At 36.5% G+C, this 14,947-nt stretch overlaps 1 protein-coding gene across 2 annotated transcripts; it reads left to right on the top strand.

Moving 5' to 3' along the window:
- The first annotated feature begins 3,334 nt into the window (after positions 1 to 3,334).
- Positions 3,335 to 13,894, top strand: hdgfl3 (HDGF like 3). Of its 2 annotated transcripts, none has more exons than XM_023332937.1 (6): positions 3,335 to 3,660; positions 4,808 to 4,884; positions 8,123 to 8,261; positions 8,431 to 8,592; positions 11,883 to 12,020; positions 13,593 to 13,894. In XM_023332937.1, the coding sequence occupies exons 1-6, from the start codon at positions 3,577 to 3,579 to the stop codon at positions 13,617 to 13,619; spliced, it is 627 nt and encodes a 208-aa protein (XP_023188705.1). In that variant the 5' UTR covers positions 3,335 to 3,576; the 3' UTR covers positions 13,620 to 13,894. The 2 variants fall into 2 exon arrangements, with proteins under 2 accessions (XP_023188705.1, XP_005813036.1); XM_005812979.2 differs by having other exon boundaries at positions 3,337 to 3,660; positions 11,886 to 12,020.
- The last annotated feature ends 1,053 nt before the right edge of the window (positions 13,895 to 14,947 follow it).

The raw sequence follows: 14,947 nt of genomic DNA, 5'->3' as shown, positions 1-14,947 counted from the left end.
GGCCACTGTCCTGCAGTTTTTAGATGTGCTACAGGTACAAGACACTGGAATGAAATGGCTTAATTACCTCCTCCTTGTGCAGAGGCTGCTAATGACCTAATTATTCTATTCAGGTGGTGCAGCAGAGGCACTTCTAAAAGTTGCAGGGCAGTGGCCCTCCAGGACTGGAGTTTGACACCTGTGCTTTAGATCAACATTAGATTCTTTTTCTTCTTTTGCTTTTTCTTTTGGTTTATTTTGTTTGTATTTCCTTTTATACAAAGGATAAAAGGAAATACATTGTTCCTTTGTATTACAGGAACAATACAAAGTTCCTGTAAAGTACTTTGTATTGCCTTGTTGCTGAAAATGGGCTACATAAATAAAACTATCTTTACATTTACCTTTTTACCAATGCAAGAACAGCCAGTTTTGATTTCCAAGCCATAACAAGGCAGTTTATCATGATTCAGCCAAAGTAATAAAATGAACAAACTGCGGTCTGATTTTTATTGTTAATGTGTTTCATCCTGTTGAGCAGTGAAAGTAAATAAAATATGTTACATGTCTGTAGCTTTAAGTATTTACTTACTAGTTTTTTTTTGCTTGTGCATTTACTTGGGTAGCTGATTTCTGTTTCCTGGGGGTCCACATTGAGCAGGGCCTCACATGGAACATGAACACCTTCGATCTGATAAAAAAGGCCCAGCAAAGACTGTACTTCCTGAGGGTTCTCAGGAAGAACAACATCAAGGAGAAGCTGCTGGTGTCCTTCTACAAGTGCTCCATAGAGAGCATACTGACCTACTGTATCTGCGTATGGTATAACAGCAGCACTACGGCTCAAAGGAAAGCTCTCCAAAGGGTTGTGAATACAGCCCAAAAAATCATTGGCTGCCCTCTCCCCTCACTGGAGGACCTGCACAGTGACCGCTGTCTAAGAAAAGCACAACACATCACAAAGGACACTTCTCACCCTGGACATTCTCTGTTCACACTGCTGCCTTTAGGCAGAAGATACAGAGCAATCAGAACAAGAACCAACCGTCTCAGAGACAGTTTTTACCCAATAGCAATAACAAAACTAAATGCAATCAAAAACAACCATTAATCATCATAAATGACATATGTGAGAATGTGGCTGTTCTTATTTTTTGTTTTTTGTTTCTTTTTTCTTTTTTTTTTTTTGCCAGTTGTTTGTTGATTCTTGCGTTGTGTGTGAATTGTGAGACAGTTATTTTTTGTTTTTGGGCATGTGCACTGACTGATGAATTTGAATTTCGTTGTCCTTGTGACAATGACAATAAAGATTTATCTTATCTTATCTCTTATCTTATCTTCCTGACCCCCATTTACATTGTGTGATGTCGGTACCATATCATCTGTAACCCAGCAATACAGTTGAAGTTAGAGCATTAAAAGCAGAAAACTGGAAAGATATTTTAACATTTAAAAGTTACATTTGAGAATGTCATAAATTATAATTGCCCTATATGCACGAATTTCCGCATTGAAATTCTGATGAAATTCTACACTGTGTGAACAACTCATAGTTGCTTTGTCTTGGACACAAGACAGAATATAACAACCATTGTTGTAGACAGCAGTAGACAGCATGAAGGCAGGTAAAGCACCAGGGGCCGATGATAGTAATTAACTTAATTATTTAAGACTAAGCTACTTACATGAATGTCATTGTGGAGGCATTTCAAACAAAAGGTTTACCCAAATTCCTAACATGTGCACTGATGACATTGCTCCTAGGAAAACTGGAAAAATCAAAACAAATGTGGAATCATAAGACCATTAAGTCTGATAAATACTGATCTTAAAATTCTGTGTGAAGCTGCCAACAGGAGAATTGATGCCCAGCATAATATAGAAATTATGTATCCATAACATCACATTTAGGAGGCTGTTTAGACATTTAAACTTTGTTCAAAGTAAAGGTTTCTGAGTAGAATTCAGTGTGATATTTAACAAAATATATCATCAGATATTTAGTTCATAAAAGTTGAATGAAGAATTTTTATTCTAATTCAAAAATAATTAGCTACGTCTTATAATGTAAGAGAAAATAATGCAGAAATATCTTTAACTATGAGAGGGAAGTTTTTTGCATAATGTAAAATAATTATTTGGTTGAAACTTTGTTTACCTCAACTAATGTAATTTGAGAATTTAATATTACAAGAAATGTAAAAATAATAACTTAATTGTGCTTTTGAAGGTGGAAAAACATGTTCTGCATTAATTGTAACTGCATTAATTAATTCTGCAGTAATTGAACCTAAAATCACATGTTGCCTTTTACATTTTCTTTTTCCTTAATAAAAGGCAATGTTGGTAACTTAAAAATGTTATCGTACTTAAAAACGTATTGTTCTTTTCTATTTTGGGTTTTATCATCTGCTATTTATGTTTATTGTGTAGGAACTTAACTTTGGAGGTTTTATTAATTAAACATGTATTTATTTATTTTTCACATTATGCAAATCCTTGCTAATCCTTGCATTTCCACTCTTTCCCACCCTTTATATTTAAACAATTTCCCTCACTTTAGTTCTGTTTTTGATTTGATCAGTTTGTCCTGATCTGAGTGTATGAGAAGTATTCATAAAAAAGGCTGATTGATGCAGCATCTCTTTTTACTCCCCAGCAGTCTGATGAGGAGAAGGAGGTTAGGCCTGCCTGTTCATGTCTAGTGGTAGAAACTCCAGAATTATGAACAGAAAAGCTTGTGGTAACCCCCTCCTGTGGCTTGAAATGCCATACAGAACACATAAAGGTTTTCACAATCTATAGCATTTACACACCACAGTAGCTATTTTTTATATGAATTGACTTTTAAAACCCACATTGCCAATGCTAGTGCTAAGTAACTTTCATAGTATTACAGGTGTTCCTCCTTTTTATAACACAAACCAAGACAAATTTATTAGCTATCGAGATAGAATAACACCAATCTAAAAAAGTTTTTTTTTTTTTCAAACGCCAGCACATATAAGTACTATTGCGTACTTACGTTTTACACAAAATTATTTAACTTAAGATTTGTTTTAACAACCAATGTCCTCTCTGGGTTGCTGCCAAATTACGTGTCTGATTCTTAAATCACCCCATGGTAAATAAACAAATAAATAAAAGATATAAGAGGGAGTGAAATTTATAACCCTGAGGAACAAAAAGAGCGATTTATTATTGCAGATATTTCATCATATTTTGGCAAAAAAAAAAAAAAATGTTGTAACAACAACAAAAAAAAAAAAAAAAAAAAAAAAAAACAGCAGGAGAGGAAATTAAATATTTATTTTAACCGGAAATGAAATTGTCATTAATATGACACATTTTGCTTTTCTTACTGGATCCGTACTCCAATTTAGGCCATTCTCAATTACATCTACTCTTGACTTTGTACGTAAGAGAAAAGGTCTGTTATGGGTCCCATTTTCTGCAGTATTTATTTATTTATTTTCATGTAAACTGCAGTCTTCATATAAAAACTTGATGATTGAAAATTTAGACCAGCGTTTAGGGCCCAGTTAGATGTGATCAGGATTATCAAGTCCGCCCAAACCTCAGCGTTTCTTCAGCGACATGGCTCGACCACGACCGCGGGAATACAAGGCAGGAGATCTGGTTTTCGCAAAGATGAAGGGATACCCGCACTGGCCAGCGAGGGTGAGTCTGTGCTGCAGGCGGGCTGAAAGCGCAGAGAGGCGGCGGTGTTTCCACAGAACGGCCGGCTGACTGTACGGTTCTCAGCAGGATGGACTGTGTTGCTGGAGCAGGTTCTCCTGGTGCCGTCAGTCTGTCTCCTGGCATGCTAATGACGGCTGGAGAGGAAAACGGAACATTTGTCGGCACCATTTTCCCTGCGAATATTTTGGTGAAGACAACATTTTTAGATATTTCAACAAACGAGCGGAGAAAGTGCTTGAATTGTATCCGGTATTCCAGAATATATAAGGCACTTGACCTGTAGTTACCTTAGCACAGGTAACTGCAGGTCTGTTTTAACAATGTTAAACGTTGCACTTCGTTTTTGGTAAAACCTGCACCTCATGTGTACTGCAGACACGGACAGGTCTGTCATGTCATTTTAGCGAGTACTTTTAAGGTTACCTTCAAATAGTAGTTTCCAACTTTCTTTTCTTTTTTTCTTTTAGCATACTCTGCCTCTTTTTTAACACGTAAGAAAAAACATTTTGTGAACAACGTGTCTGCAGAAGATGGATAGCAGGTAACTCTGCTCTCTTTCCCGTTCTTTCTTCGGGAATCTTAGAGGAGAGTATAATGTTTATTAAAATGTGATCTAAATAGCGTAAAAGAGAAAAACACTTTATCAATTCAACTCAATTGTAGAAAACTAAAGAATACAACAAAAATCAAACAAACAAAAAACAACCCAGAATGTTACTGCTGAACAACTTAATGAAAGCAAATATACAATTACTGTACTGTAAATAATTGTTTGTATGCTTAGGTTTTTTTAATTGCTATAAAATATTTAGAGTTTTTTCCCCCCTGTAGACATTCTGATTTGTATTTCTTAAAATAGATATTAGCGATTGAACTCTGGAAACTCTGGTAAAAGTGTGGAAAGTACAGTTTCCACACTTTTCCATATTGTTCTAGCTGTGTACTTTGCAACCCATTCTGTTGTACTTTGTGTTGTCCTGGTAAAGACAGCTGCTCGGAATTACTGTAAAGCTAATTTTCATATTAAATAATAAAATATAGTAAAACTGAACTGCACACAGTCTGTGAATAAAATTATAATTTGTGTAATCTACATTAAGGGTTTTTTCTCTCTTCTGTCATTCAGATTGATGAGCTTCCAGAAGGAGCGGTCAAACCTCCTGCCAACAAATACCCAATCTTCTTCTTTGGGACCCATGAAACGTATGCACATTTATTTGTTTGTTTTCAAACAGGAAAACTGTTATTATACTTAATGTGCTTTATATTTAACGTTCATCCAGTTGTCACATATATAGTTTGACGTTCTACTTATTTGCTATTTCTATATATTGTTTTTCTTATATTCTTTTGTCTTTGTACTGTTTTTCACTCAGAAGCATACACAAAGACAATAATTTAATATTTATGATTCAGTGTTTAACCTACAAATGACTGCAGACTGAATTAACTTCACCGTCACAGTATGAAGCAGTTCTTGTTCATTAATATCTTTTATATGATTAAAAGTTTTTAATAAGGGTAGTCAACCCTAACCCTAACCCTAATAATCATGCATCAGTTAGCATACTGACTAAGTATTTCCTTGAGTTCATTTATTTTTTATTCTCCTTGCTCTCAAAAAAGACTTAAATGTGGAGAAACTATGAAAAAAGCTCTTCTCATGCACATATTTCATATTATTTAGTTGTCAAATCTAAGCCAGTACATTTTAATTAAAACATGTTTTAGTGATTATACCTGAGGGAATAATTTGTCAGCTGACGGTTTGGTTGAAGTGAACTATGGTGCGGTTTGGTATATGTGAATGCCAAGGGGACCATAGAACACTCCAAAAGCAAGAAGGGGACTATAACCCAGGGCATTCTGGGTATTCTATCCAAACAACCATGCAAGTCTAACACTAGAGGGAGAAAAGGCTCGTGGTCTTTTGCCAACTTTAGACAAACGAGAAATCCTTTGATTACTAAATTCTGACACCAATCTGTTTGTGTTTACATTTCACGAAGAAGAAAGCTGTGCTCAGTGTCTTTTTCTGAGGTTTTTCTGTGGTTTCCTTCAGTGGTTCTTGATACATCTCCAGTATGGGCAAGGGAGGGAACAGATTGCTGAATGGGGTTAGTCTGTTTGTCACAGTGAAGCATGAAAGAGAACTGCACCAGCTGAAAATGTAACAAATGTTGCAATTTTGGTCCCCAATCAAACCAAGTCTATGTAAGTGTATTAAGTTCCATTCCTCCATTGATAACAGTTGTACCAATAATATTGAAGTTATGATAACAGCACTAATAAGTGTAACAGAAATGCAGCTCTCATGACTTCCAAGTTTGTTTTACTTTTTGCTTCACCCCCTTCATTTCTATCCTATCAGAGCAATAATTGTTGCCCATATGGGCAATGGGCAACAATTACCACAGTCATCCTCACAGAATTTGGTGTGGATCTGATCCTGCATATGGGAGTTACAGCTGTTTGAAAGTTTCTAGGCAACACTGTTGATTTAAATTCCAATATAATCCAGTTCAGTTGTTTATAGATTGACAAAAATTATGCATAAGTCAGTTAAAGCTAACCATACGCAAATGACAAGATAACAAAATTTGCCACTACCATATTCTCTGTTTTGAGCAAATAACACAAAATAGCAACTTTGTTCCACAAAAGCCTGTAGGGTTTTCACAATACAACCCCGGTTCCAGAGGAGTTTAGCAGAGGGAGCATTGGTTTATTTTGGGAGAGCACAGTAAACAAGCTTTTACTTTGATATAAATACATAAGCAAGCCTTTATGTAACCTTTCAAATAAAATAACCGTGTTTATTAATACAAAATAAATAAGGATGTATACAGTATATATATGTATAACATGTTTAAAATGTTGAGGAATTATGCTCAAATTTGCATAAACATGGGGCGTGCCGTGGTGGCGTAGGGGTTAGCGCGACCCATATTTGGAGGCCTTGAGTCCTCGACGTGGCCGTCGCGTTCGACTCCTGGACCTGACGATATTTGCCACATGTCTTCCCCCCTCTCCCTCCCCATTTCCTGTCAGCCTACTATCATATAAGGGACACTAGAGCCCACAAAAGACCCCCTGGAGGGGTAAAAAAAATTGCATAAACATTAGCTCATATGTTGCAGAAATCTAACATTTCCAATTTCTAAAGTCTATTCCTTTAAATGCAAAAAATAATTTACTCAAGTAAGATTAGCAAGTAAAAGAAAAAAGTACAGTGCAGTACTACTTGTAGCTTTTTTCCCAAAACGTTACTCAAGTAAATGTAACCATATTACCAACTTTTAAACATAGCTAACATCAGTAGCCTATACTTGTTAACAAGCTTAATGTGATATATTGGTATTATCAAGTCATCATTTAGTTAACATTATCTGCATCCAACAGCATTGATCAATTCACTATGTTAGTTTGGGGGGCAAAAAACTAGCAAACTTTTTTGCCTTTTGCTGGTTTGCGTTCATGCGCAGCAGCAGCAGGTCTCCAACGCTGCTGCACAGGTGTAAAACTGCCTTGAGCATCTTAGCGCTCAAGTTGCCTTTAAAGCCATTTCGGAAAAACACAACATGTTACAACATGTTAACAGTGAATTAAACAGTTATGGTTGTCACCGCTGAAAAACGTGCGGGGGACAGAGGGCACAGATATGGGAAGGGCGAGAGTTCCTACTGTATCAAATCAAGATAGGAATAACAGAAAGTTGGCCACTCTGAGGTAAAAATAAATAAAAAAATAGCTTCCAGTCCAGGTGGAGGGCAATTCCCTCAGTGTCCACCCATGCCACCGGGCCTGTCACAGTGGCTCCAAGAGGCTTTTTTTTGTCAGTACTGGATTTCATAATCCACAGTCAAAGCAGGGCTTTGGGCTAATTGCTTCAATGCTTATAGGAGGAGTTGTGGAGGGCTCATCCACCAAATTTTTTACTGAATGAATCTCTTTTCGGAGTTTTATTAGATGAGATCTTTCATATTCAATTAGAACAAAACATATGCCACAGTGGTGACTTCAGACTTCGTGCCACCTATTTGGGTAGGTCTTCGGAAGTTCTACAAGTATACCAAATTTCATACCTTTATGATAACATAAGGTAAACGAGAACTGAAAGTTTCAGGGGACACTGCATTGCAACTGCACCTTTAAGGGTACATGAAGAAGGTAAAGATCTTTCTTAATGTTTCTTTGTTCATATTTTAAGCTGAACCATAAACACACTTCTGTTTAGTGATGCTAAGTAGACCTGCACTCAGTACAAGTTCATTATTTAAATAAATTGCTAATTTTTACATTCTCCCAAAATTAAATACTACCCATTAAGGCAATCATTTGAACACAACTCTAATACTTGTACATACAAATACATTTACTCATTACTCATAAAGAGCAAAAGAATGCTTTCAAGTATGTTTTAATTCATTTTCCCTTTTAGTGCATTCTTAGGTCCAAAGGATCTTCTGCCCTACAAAGACTATAAAGACAAATTTGGCAAGTCAAACAAGAGAAAAGGTTTCAATGAAGGCTTGTGGGAGATTGAAAACAACCCTGGAGTCAAGTTCACAGGTTATCAGGTCAGTTGGGAGCTTGCATCATCTTTGGTTCAAAGGAATGACAGAACAACTACACAAGGGGATTTCAAAGCAGAGCTTGTTTAATGGTACAAATAAAGAACTGTTCAAAGCAGAGCCCATTTTTGTAAGAAAGGCAAACCTGTCTTAACCTATACTGTCTGACGTACAGGCCATGCAGCAACAGAGCTCATCAGAAACAGAAGAGGGAGGAAACACTGCCGATGGCAGCAGTGAGGGTGATGACGGTGACTCTGTTCAGGAAGAAGATAACAAGAAAAAGTTGAAGGAAGACAAGACTGGATCCAAAAGGAAAAAAACACCCTCTTCTAAGGTATGATGTGACAATAAGATGCAGGTTGTAAATTAAATGGAAGTCGACTTTATAGCTATGATCAGACATCATATTTAACACTTGTGTTATTTTATGGCATAATTCAAAAAGTGTACAGAATGCCTGGATGTTAAAATTGACCATTTACTATACCATTGCTTGTGCAGGTACAGTAAGTATACTTGCATTGTGTTATTATAGTGTTCTTAATTCTTCTGGATGTTTTCTTCATAGTTTAATATCAAAGGAGGATTTTGGGGAATTTATAATATAAAATATGTGAAGAGACACAAACACACTAGATCAGAAATCCCCAGTCTAGTAATGAATAAGTCCTGTTGTATTTTCCACTAGTTTGGTTTTGATTTTCACAAACTTTCTATTTAGTTGAAACATGAAATGTTACAGATCAATAACTACAAGCATGGGCTTGTTTCTAAACATATTGAAAAGCCTGCAGTTTGGTGTGGAGTCGAATGTTTGTCTTGAAGTCAACATTTGACTTTGCCAAAATCTGTAACATCTGACATGTTTAGATGAAAGATGACACTTTTATCTGTGAAGTGGGTAACTGCTACCATCCCTGCTGTAGAGTGATTTCATGACCTCAAAGGTTTCCCCCATAAAACTTGCTAAGCCCAGTGGTCGGGGCCCTGAGGCGGTCTACAGGGGTTTTGTATTAAAATATGTTAATTTGACAGGAATCGTAAAATATTACTGGGTAATTATATTACTGGAAGACATTGCTGACAGTACTTAAACCCACAACTATAGAATCTTAAAAACAAATCAATAAAATACAATTTAAATAAATATCAATTATTTGCACTTCTGTTATATCCAAATTAAGTAATCAGTTAGTGGATCTGAACACATAATGTAATGCTGAGATTTAAAACCGGCCTAGGGCATAAATGAACTAAGAGAATATCAATGCTGCTAAATTTGATTTAATGGTTTCAGCATTGATAAATTAAAAGATTATAAATTGTTTAACATTTAAATATAAAATTTTAAGGAGCTGGCAAGTTTACTTTGTAAAAGTTCAAAGAACAATCCTCATAGTTAGATTGTTTTGTTACCATCGCTACAATTTGATGCTATGAGTTCAATCTTTGAGTTTTAGCTGTTCATTAGTGCATCTTAGTAAGCTTAGTAAGACTTCAAGTAGACAAAGCAATTGATATGCATTGTATCGGCGCAAAAAATAAAACAAAATTTCGCCCATTGTAGGTGAGCGCAAAAGCTCCTCTACAGGCTGACCCCTCAGTCCACTAACGTACCGGCTAACCGGGAACTCAAACTTTATCACTGCAGACAGAATCAGCATGTTGAGATATAAATGCACATGACACATATAATGCTTTGTTCAGAAAGAAATATTCTCACTGCACGCTCAAGGCGCACCTCTAGATGTGCTCCTGTGAACACTGAGCACAGCTCACATTGAGCGGCGCGAGTAAATCAAACGCGATGGATTTAAACTTGATTCCTACCTTGATGAATTCTACAAAGACAACCTCTTCCTCCCAGGGGTTTTTCATATAAATGTCCATATAGTTGAGCCATGTAAAGCATGGCGGCCCGCCAGGGCTATAATACACTGGAGGAAACTCTGACCTCAGTTATTACAGTTTGGAAAGTGAACTGCACCAAGTGAAGAAATATAAATATTGTAAATGTGCTGAGAGCATCAATTCAAATGACTGAATGGCATGTGTACTGTATGGCATGTGTACTGTATGGCAGTTGTATAGAACAATGAAAGCCTCTGACTGTGTACATTTCTGAGAACTATACTAATTTGGCACAAAGGGTTCTATAAAAATTTAAGACAGTTTAACTCTGTGCCACCGCCACACCCAGTCATTAAAAAAAAGTTACTATTTACATTTTCCAAAATGTAGCAATGATACAGTATTTATTTTTGGTGTCTTCATTTTTTGTCTTCATTGGCGCTCAGTTATTATTTAATTCATTTTGTCTTCTTTATTATAGTCTGTCTTTGTTAGGATTTAGGGCCAAAAGTAAAAAAACCTGCTATTTCTGGTGTAAATGGAAGCGGTCACTCACATTCAGCTCCCTACTTAGCAACAACAGTTGCCTAGCAACTGGTCTCCATTGTGCAGAGCACATGTTGTGCATTTGAAGGAATGTGATGCTTTTTAGGATCACTGCTCTCATCATATAATAAAATTTGAGTACAGCTTTTTTCCCTTAACAGATAAAATAATTTGAAAAGGATTTACTCACATTATACATGAATATAGCATGTATGGGGCATGGGGGGATTATTTAGTTCTACAAATGGCTGCCTTTCTCAGTTTTCCCCATGGTTTTTGGCCTTCATTCACTGGGATGTCCCTATGAATTTTAAGTTAGTCCTTTGCTGTAAGAGCTAAACTGTGACCTTAGAAAATGCATTTGTTGTTTTTAAGTTTTCATGACAAGAAAAAATGAAGAATGTTTCACATAAAATTTGAGTTTAGCTCAAGTTTCTGAACAAGAGGGAAGTCACATTTCCACACTGATATGACAAGATCTAAGCAATGTACAGTAAATAAGCAATAAGGAAATCTTCAAAACAGACACGTGAATATCTGGAATTTTACTTTCATTACTCTGTATGGCAGCTGGGAAACACCTAAAACAATCAGGCCATAGTCCCTAAGAAACACTGGCCTAGGATGTAGACAATAAAGTTAGTTGCAATTCGTCTTCTGCATTTTATATGCAGACACATTGATAATAAAGCCAAATTACTGTGTAAAAAAGAAAAAAGCTTGTTAAAAATGGAAAATTGGGTCTGTTTATGTTCAGGTGCTATCAGGCTGACAGCTGATATGAAATTACTGTTCCAGTAGTTGCTGGTGTTTTACTGAATGTTTAATTCTCTGATATTCATGAATGTATCTTTGCTTTCTTAACTTTACCATTGCTCTTGTCCATATGACAGTGACAATAAAGAGCAAATCTTTGAAATCTACTTAAGCACATAGACTCCTGTTGTAGCACATGCAATATTAAATAAATTATTTAGTATTTCTATTCAGATCAATTAAACAGCTGATTCATGACAGATATCATGTCAATGTAATTTACAAGACAAACTGATCAGAATTCGAAATAGAAATACATAGTCAATTCAAACATACATGGTTGAATGATTCTTGCATATAAGAATCATCTTCTTGTATATAGGAAGATGATTTGAAGTCGCCGACATTCCTGCTGAGTATGACTTTATGTTGAGAAACACGCCGGGTAGATCATGATGTGCTTGTCTTTAGCAGCAATCCTCAAAACTGTCCAGGGTCTCATCTGAAGAGGATGACCAGGACAGGGATGGCAAAGATGAAGACCAAAAGAGTGACTCAGAGGGAGGAGACCATGACAACAACTTTATCCAAAAGACTATCGACGCTAAGGTGGGGGTCCTAATGATTAGCACTTTTTAAAAACATTTTAGTCTTTTTTAAACAAAGCGTCAATCTAATGACCCGCAAATATTCGAGCTGCCAGTAGCCCTTTTTAAAAGCTCTTTTCAATCTTTGATCTGCATGTGTTTTCCACTTCTTGGAAACTAGCTGAAAATGATGATGACACGCAATGGCAAGTAAACCTGGTCCACTGTGGGTATGTGCTTCATTTTGGAATAGTCCCAAAACTGTAATGTCCATGTGGTGACAGGATAAGCTGGGATTACAAATGTTTAAGGCAGTTCTATAAAAGTCAATGACAGCAGTGGTGGCTTACCACTGCACATGGCTTACCTAGTAAGAAGCAAAGAGGAGCTCCATTAGATTCACAGTCCTGCTCCATGTTCTGATAGCACAGCCAGACCAGTTACCTTGGTTTTATCCAAACGTTCATCACAATATTTTTTTTTTTTCAGTTTTTTATAAGAATTTATTTGGCCTTTATTTGACAGTAATGTGACATCAGAAGGAGGAACAGACATGTGGCAAAGGAACCAAGGACGGAATTCAAACTCAGGACGGCCTTTTTCAGGTCTTCAGCCTCTGTATCCAGGACGCCTGCTCTAACTGCAGTGATTTTAAAAGTGAATTTATAATGCACTGTTTTGAACTAAGTAAATCTCTGTGGGGGAGAAGCTTTTACATCAAAATAGGAAATTCAATTAATATGCATTATGTAATATTAATGCATTGAGTGCTTCAGATTAACCACATCCCTTAACTACTACTACTACTACTTTATTTGTAAAGCACTTTAAAACAACACTACAGTAACAAAATGCTGTACAGATAAAAATAAATAAACATTCAAAATACGGAAAGGAAAAAAGACAACAATAGAAACAATAAAACGCAATAACAGAGGAAAAAGTAAAAGTCTCAACATTAAAAGCCAAAAAATAAAAATGTGAGTTAAGAGGAGTTTTAAGAGTGAACAATAGGGAACACTTCTAATATGTAACCGTATCCCATAATATCCCATAATTTGGGAGCGACAACACTAAAAGCTCTGTCTCCTCTGAGCTTCAAGTGTTTGCAGCCCCCATTTTTTCAAAATATCATGAAACGTTTGTGGCTCCAAATGAGTTTTACTTTGCCAGACTGAAGACAGAAATGGCTTCTCGCATTATAAAGGTTTTAGATCTCTGAACTAGGATCTGAAAGTCTGTTGGACTAGACCAGGGAACCAGGGGTCCTCAACTCCAGGCCTCGAGGGCCGATGTCTCTGCTTCAACACCTGGGTCAAATAATGAGATCATCAGCAGGACCCTGGAGAACTTGACTATATACTGAGGAAGTAATTCAGTTATTTGATTTAAGTGTTGGACCAGGGACACATCTAAAAGTTGATGACACTGACCCAAATATTTCGGACTCAGTGTCATACAAAGATTCTCCGTTTCACTCACTAAGGCACACACAATTTCCCAATGACAACAACAACATTACAAGTCAATGGAATTGAATTAAAGTGAACTTTGTCATTTTATTGATTTTAAATATTTAATTTTGTCAATGCAGAACCAGCTGCTCATGGAAGAGCACTGAAGGAGAGAACATGCCAGGAGGATCCCTCTTTGTAGCGATGATGTTGGAGAATTGAATCAAGTACCTGGTTTGTCATGTTCAGCCATCACTGACTGCAATCATCACCTCCATCTCTGTGCTGGACTCTCATTTTTTGTATGTGAGAAAGTTGCATCATAAAAGCTTCCAGAATCCAACCTGAGGAGAAAATGAGGGCAAAACTGAGCTTTCCATTTGTCAGCACTAATGGCAGAACTGTCAGAATTCAAATAAAGGCTTTTATTTTTTTCAACATATCTTGGAATACAATTGTTTATATTATTATGGTTGATTTATATATTTACACCATTACATCTAATCTAGTCTTTGTGTTTACTAAGCCTTTCTTCAAATAAAAAAAAAAAAACAGAATAGAGAAGAACTGCCACTGATTAAAAACAAATCAAAAGATATCAATAAAGTGTACTATCTTAAGAACAAAGTATGATTTTACATTACTCACTAAAGAGTTCCATCTGGGACACATTTTGTCATATTCTTTTTTGGGTGGGTTTGGTCTTTTGGGAAGTGTTATACGATCAGATACCTCAATGCTCAGCTGCCTCCTCATTCCAAAGCTTCCAGACTAAAAGATTCTGAATTTTCATATTATTTTGCTTAACTTGCAGTTGAATGGAGTCCAGGATGATTTTGCAGTTTTATGAAAACAATCTGAAACAGTAAACAATGTGAGGAAACAGCCAGATAGCTTACTGTACAAATGTAATGGTGCGTTCACATCAAACGCAAATGGAGGTGCATTGAGGGCCCGTCGCAGCGCGTTTGACGGGTCTAGCGTGCCGCTATTTGAACTGTTTGGAGTGTTTTGAGTGTTTGACATGCCAAGAGTGTCGAGTGCGTTGGACAAATAGGCCGTCAATGGAAAACAACAGGTAGAGAAATTTCGATGCGCTTCCACATGGACTTTGAACCAGATGCAAAAACGCTAGATGTAGACCAAAATTTCAAGTGTCTCCATTCAAAGTGCACACATGTCGAACTTGAAGCATCAGACACATTTGGTGTGAACACACCGTAACTTCTGTCTCAATTTAGGAACCTTCCAGTTTACATTTGATTGTCGTCTCTGATTGACTGCGATTATATAAACACATTACGTTTGCCAAATGGAGCCGCCCAATAATGTATTCTACTCCTCTCTTTGCAGCCCATAAATGCTTTTCTAGATTCAGTCCTAGTGTAGTGTTGCTGATTTTAATGAGCAGATGGATTGTTATGACTGTTCTTTGCTTATCTACACAACAAATTCAATTTAGCAACAGAATGTATAAATATAGTATTTGAGAATG

This window comes from Xiphophorus maculatus, chromosome 4, assembly GCF_002775205.1.
Source record: "Xiphophorus maculatus strain JP 163 A chromosome 4, X_maculatus-5.0-male, whole genome shotgun sequence".
Lineage (NCBI taxonomy): Eukaryota > Metazoa > Chordata > Actinopteri > Cyprinodontiformes > Poeciliidae > Xiphophorus > Xiphophorus maculatus.
The sequence above is the reverse complement of the archived record's forward strand: the minus strand, read 5'-3'. Positions and strand labels throughout refer to the sequence as shown.

Bases quoted from the DNA above. Each gene is read 5' to 3' on its own strand.
- hdgfl3 (XM_023332937.1), top strand. From the start codon at position 3,577: ATGGCTCGACCACGACCGCGGGAATACAAGGCAGGAGATCTGGTTTTC. The intron at 8,262-8,430 runs GTCAGTTGGGAG...TCTGACGTACAG, and splicing joins TCAAGTTCACAGGTTATCAG to GCCATGCAGCAACAGAGCTC. The intron at 12,021-13,592 runs GTGGGGGTCCTA...TTGTCAATGCAG, and splicing joins AAAAGACTATCGACGCTAAG to AACCAGCTGCTCATGGAAGA.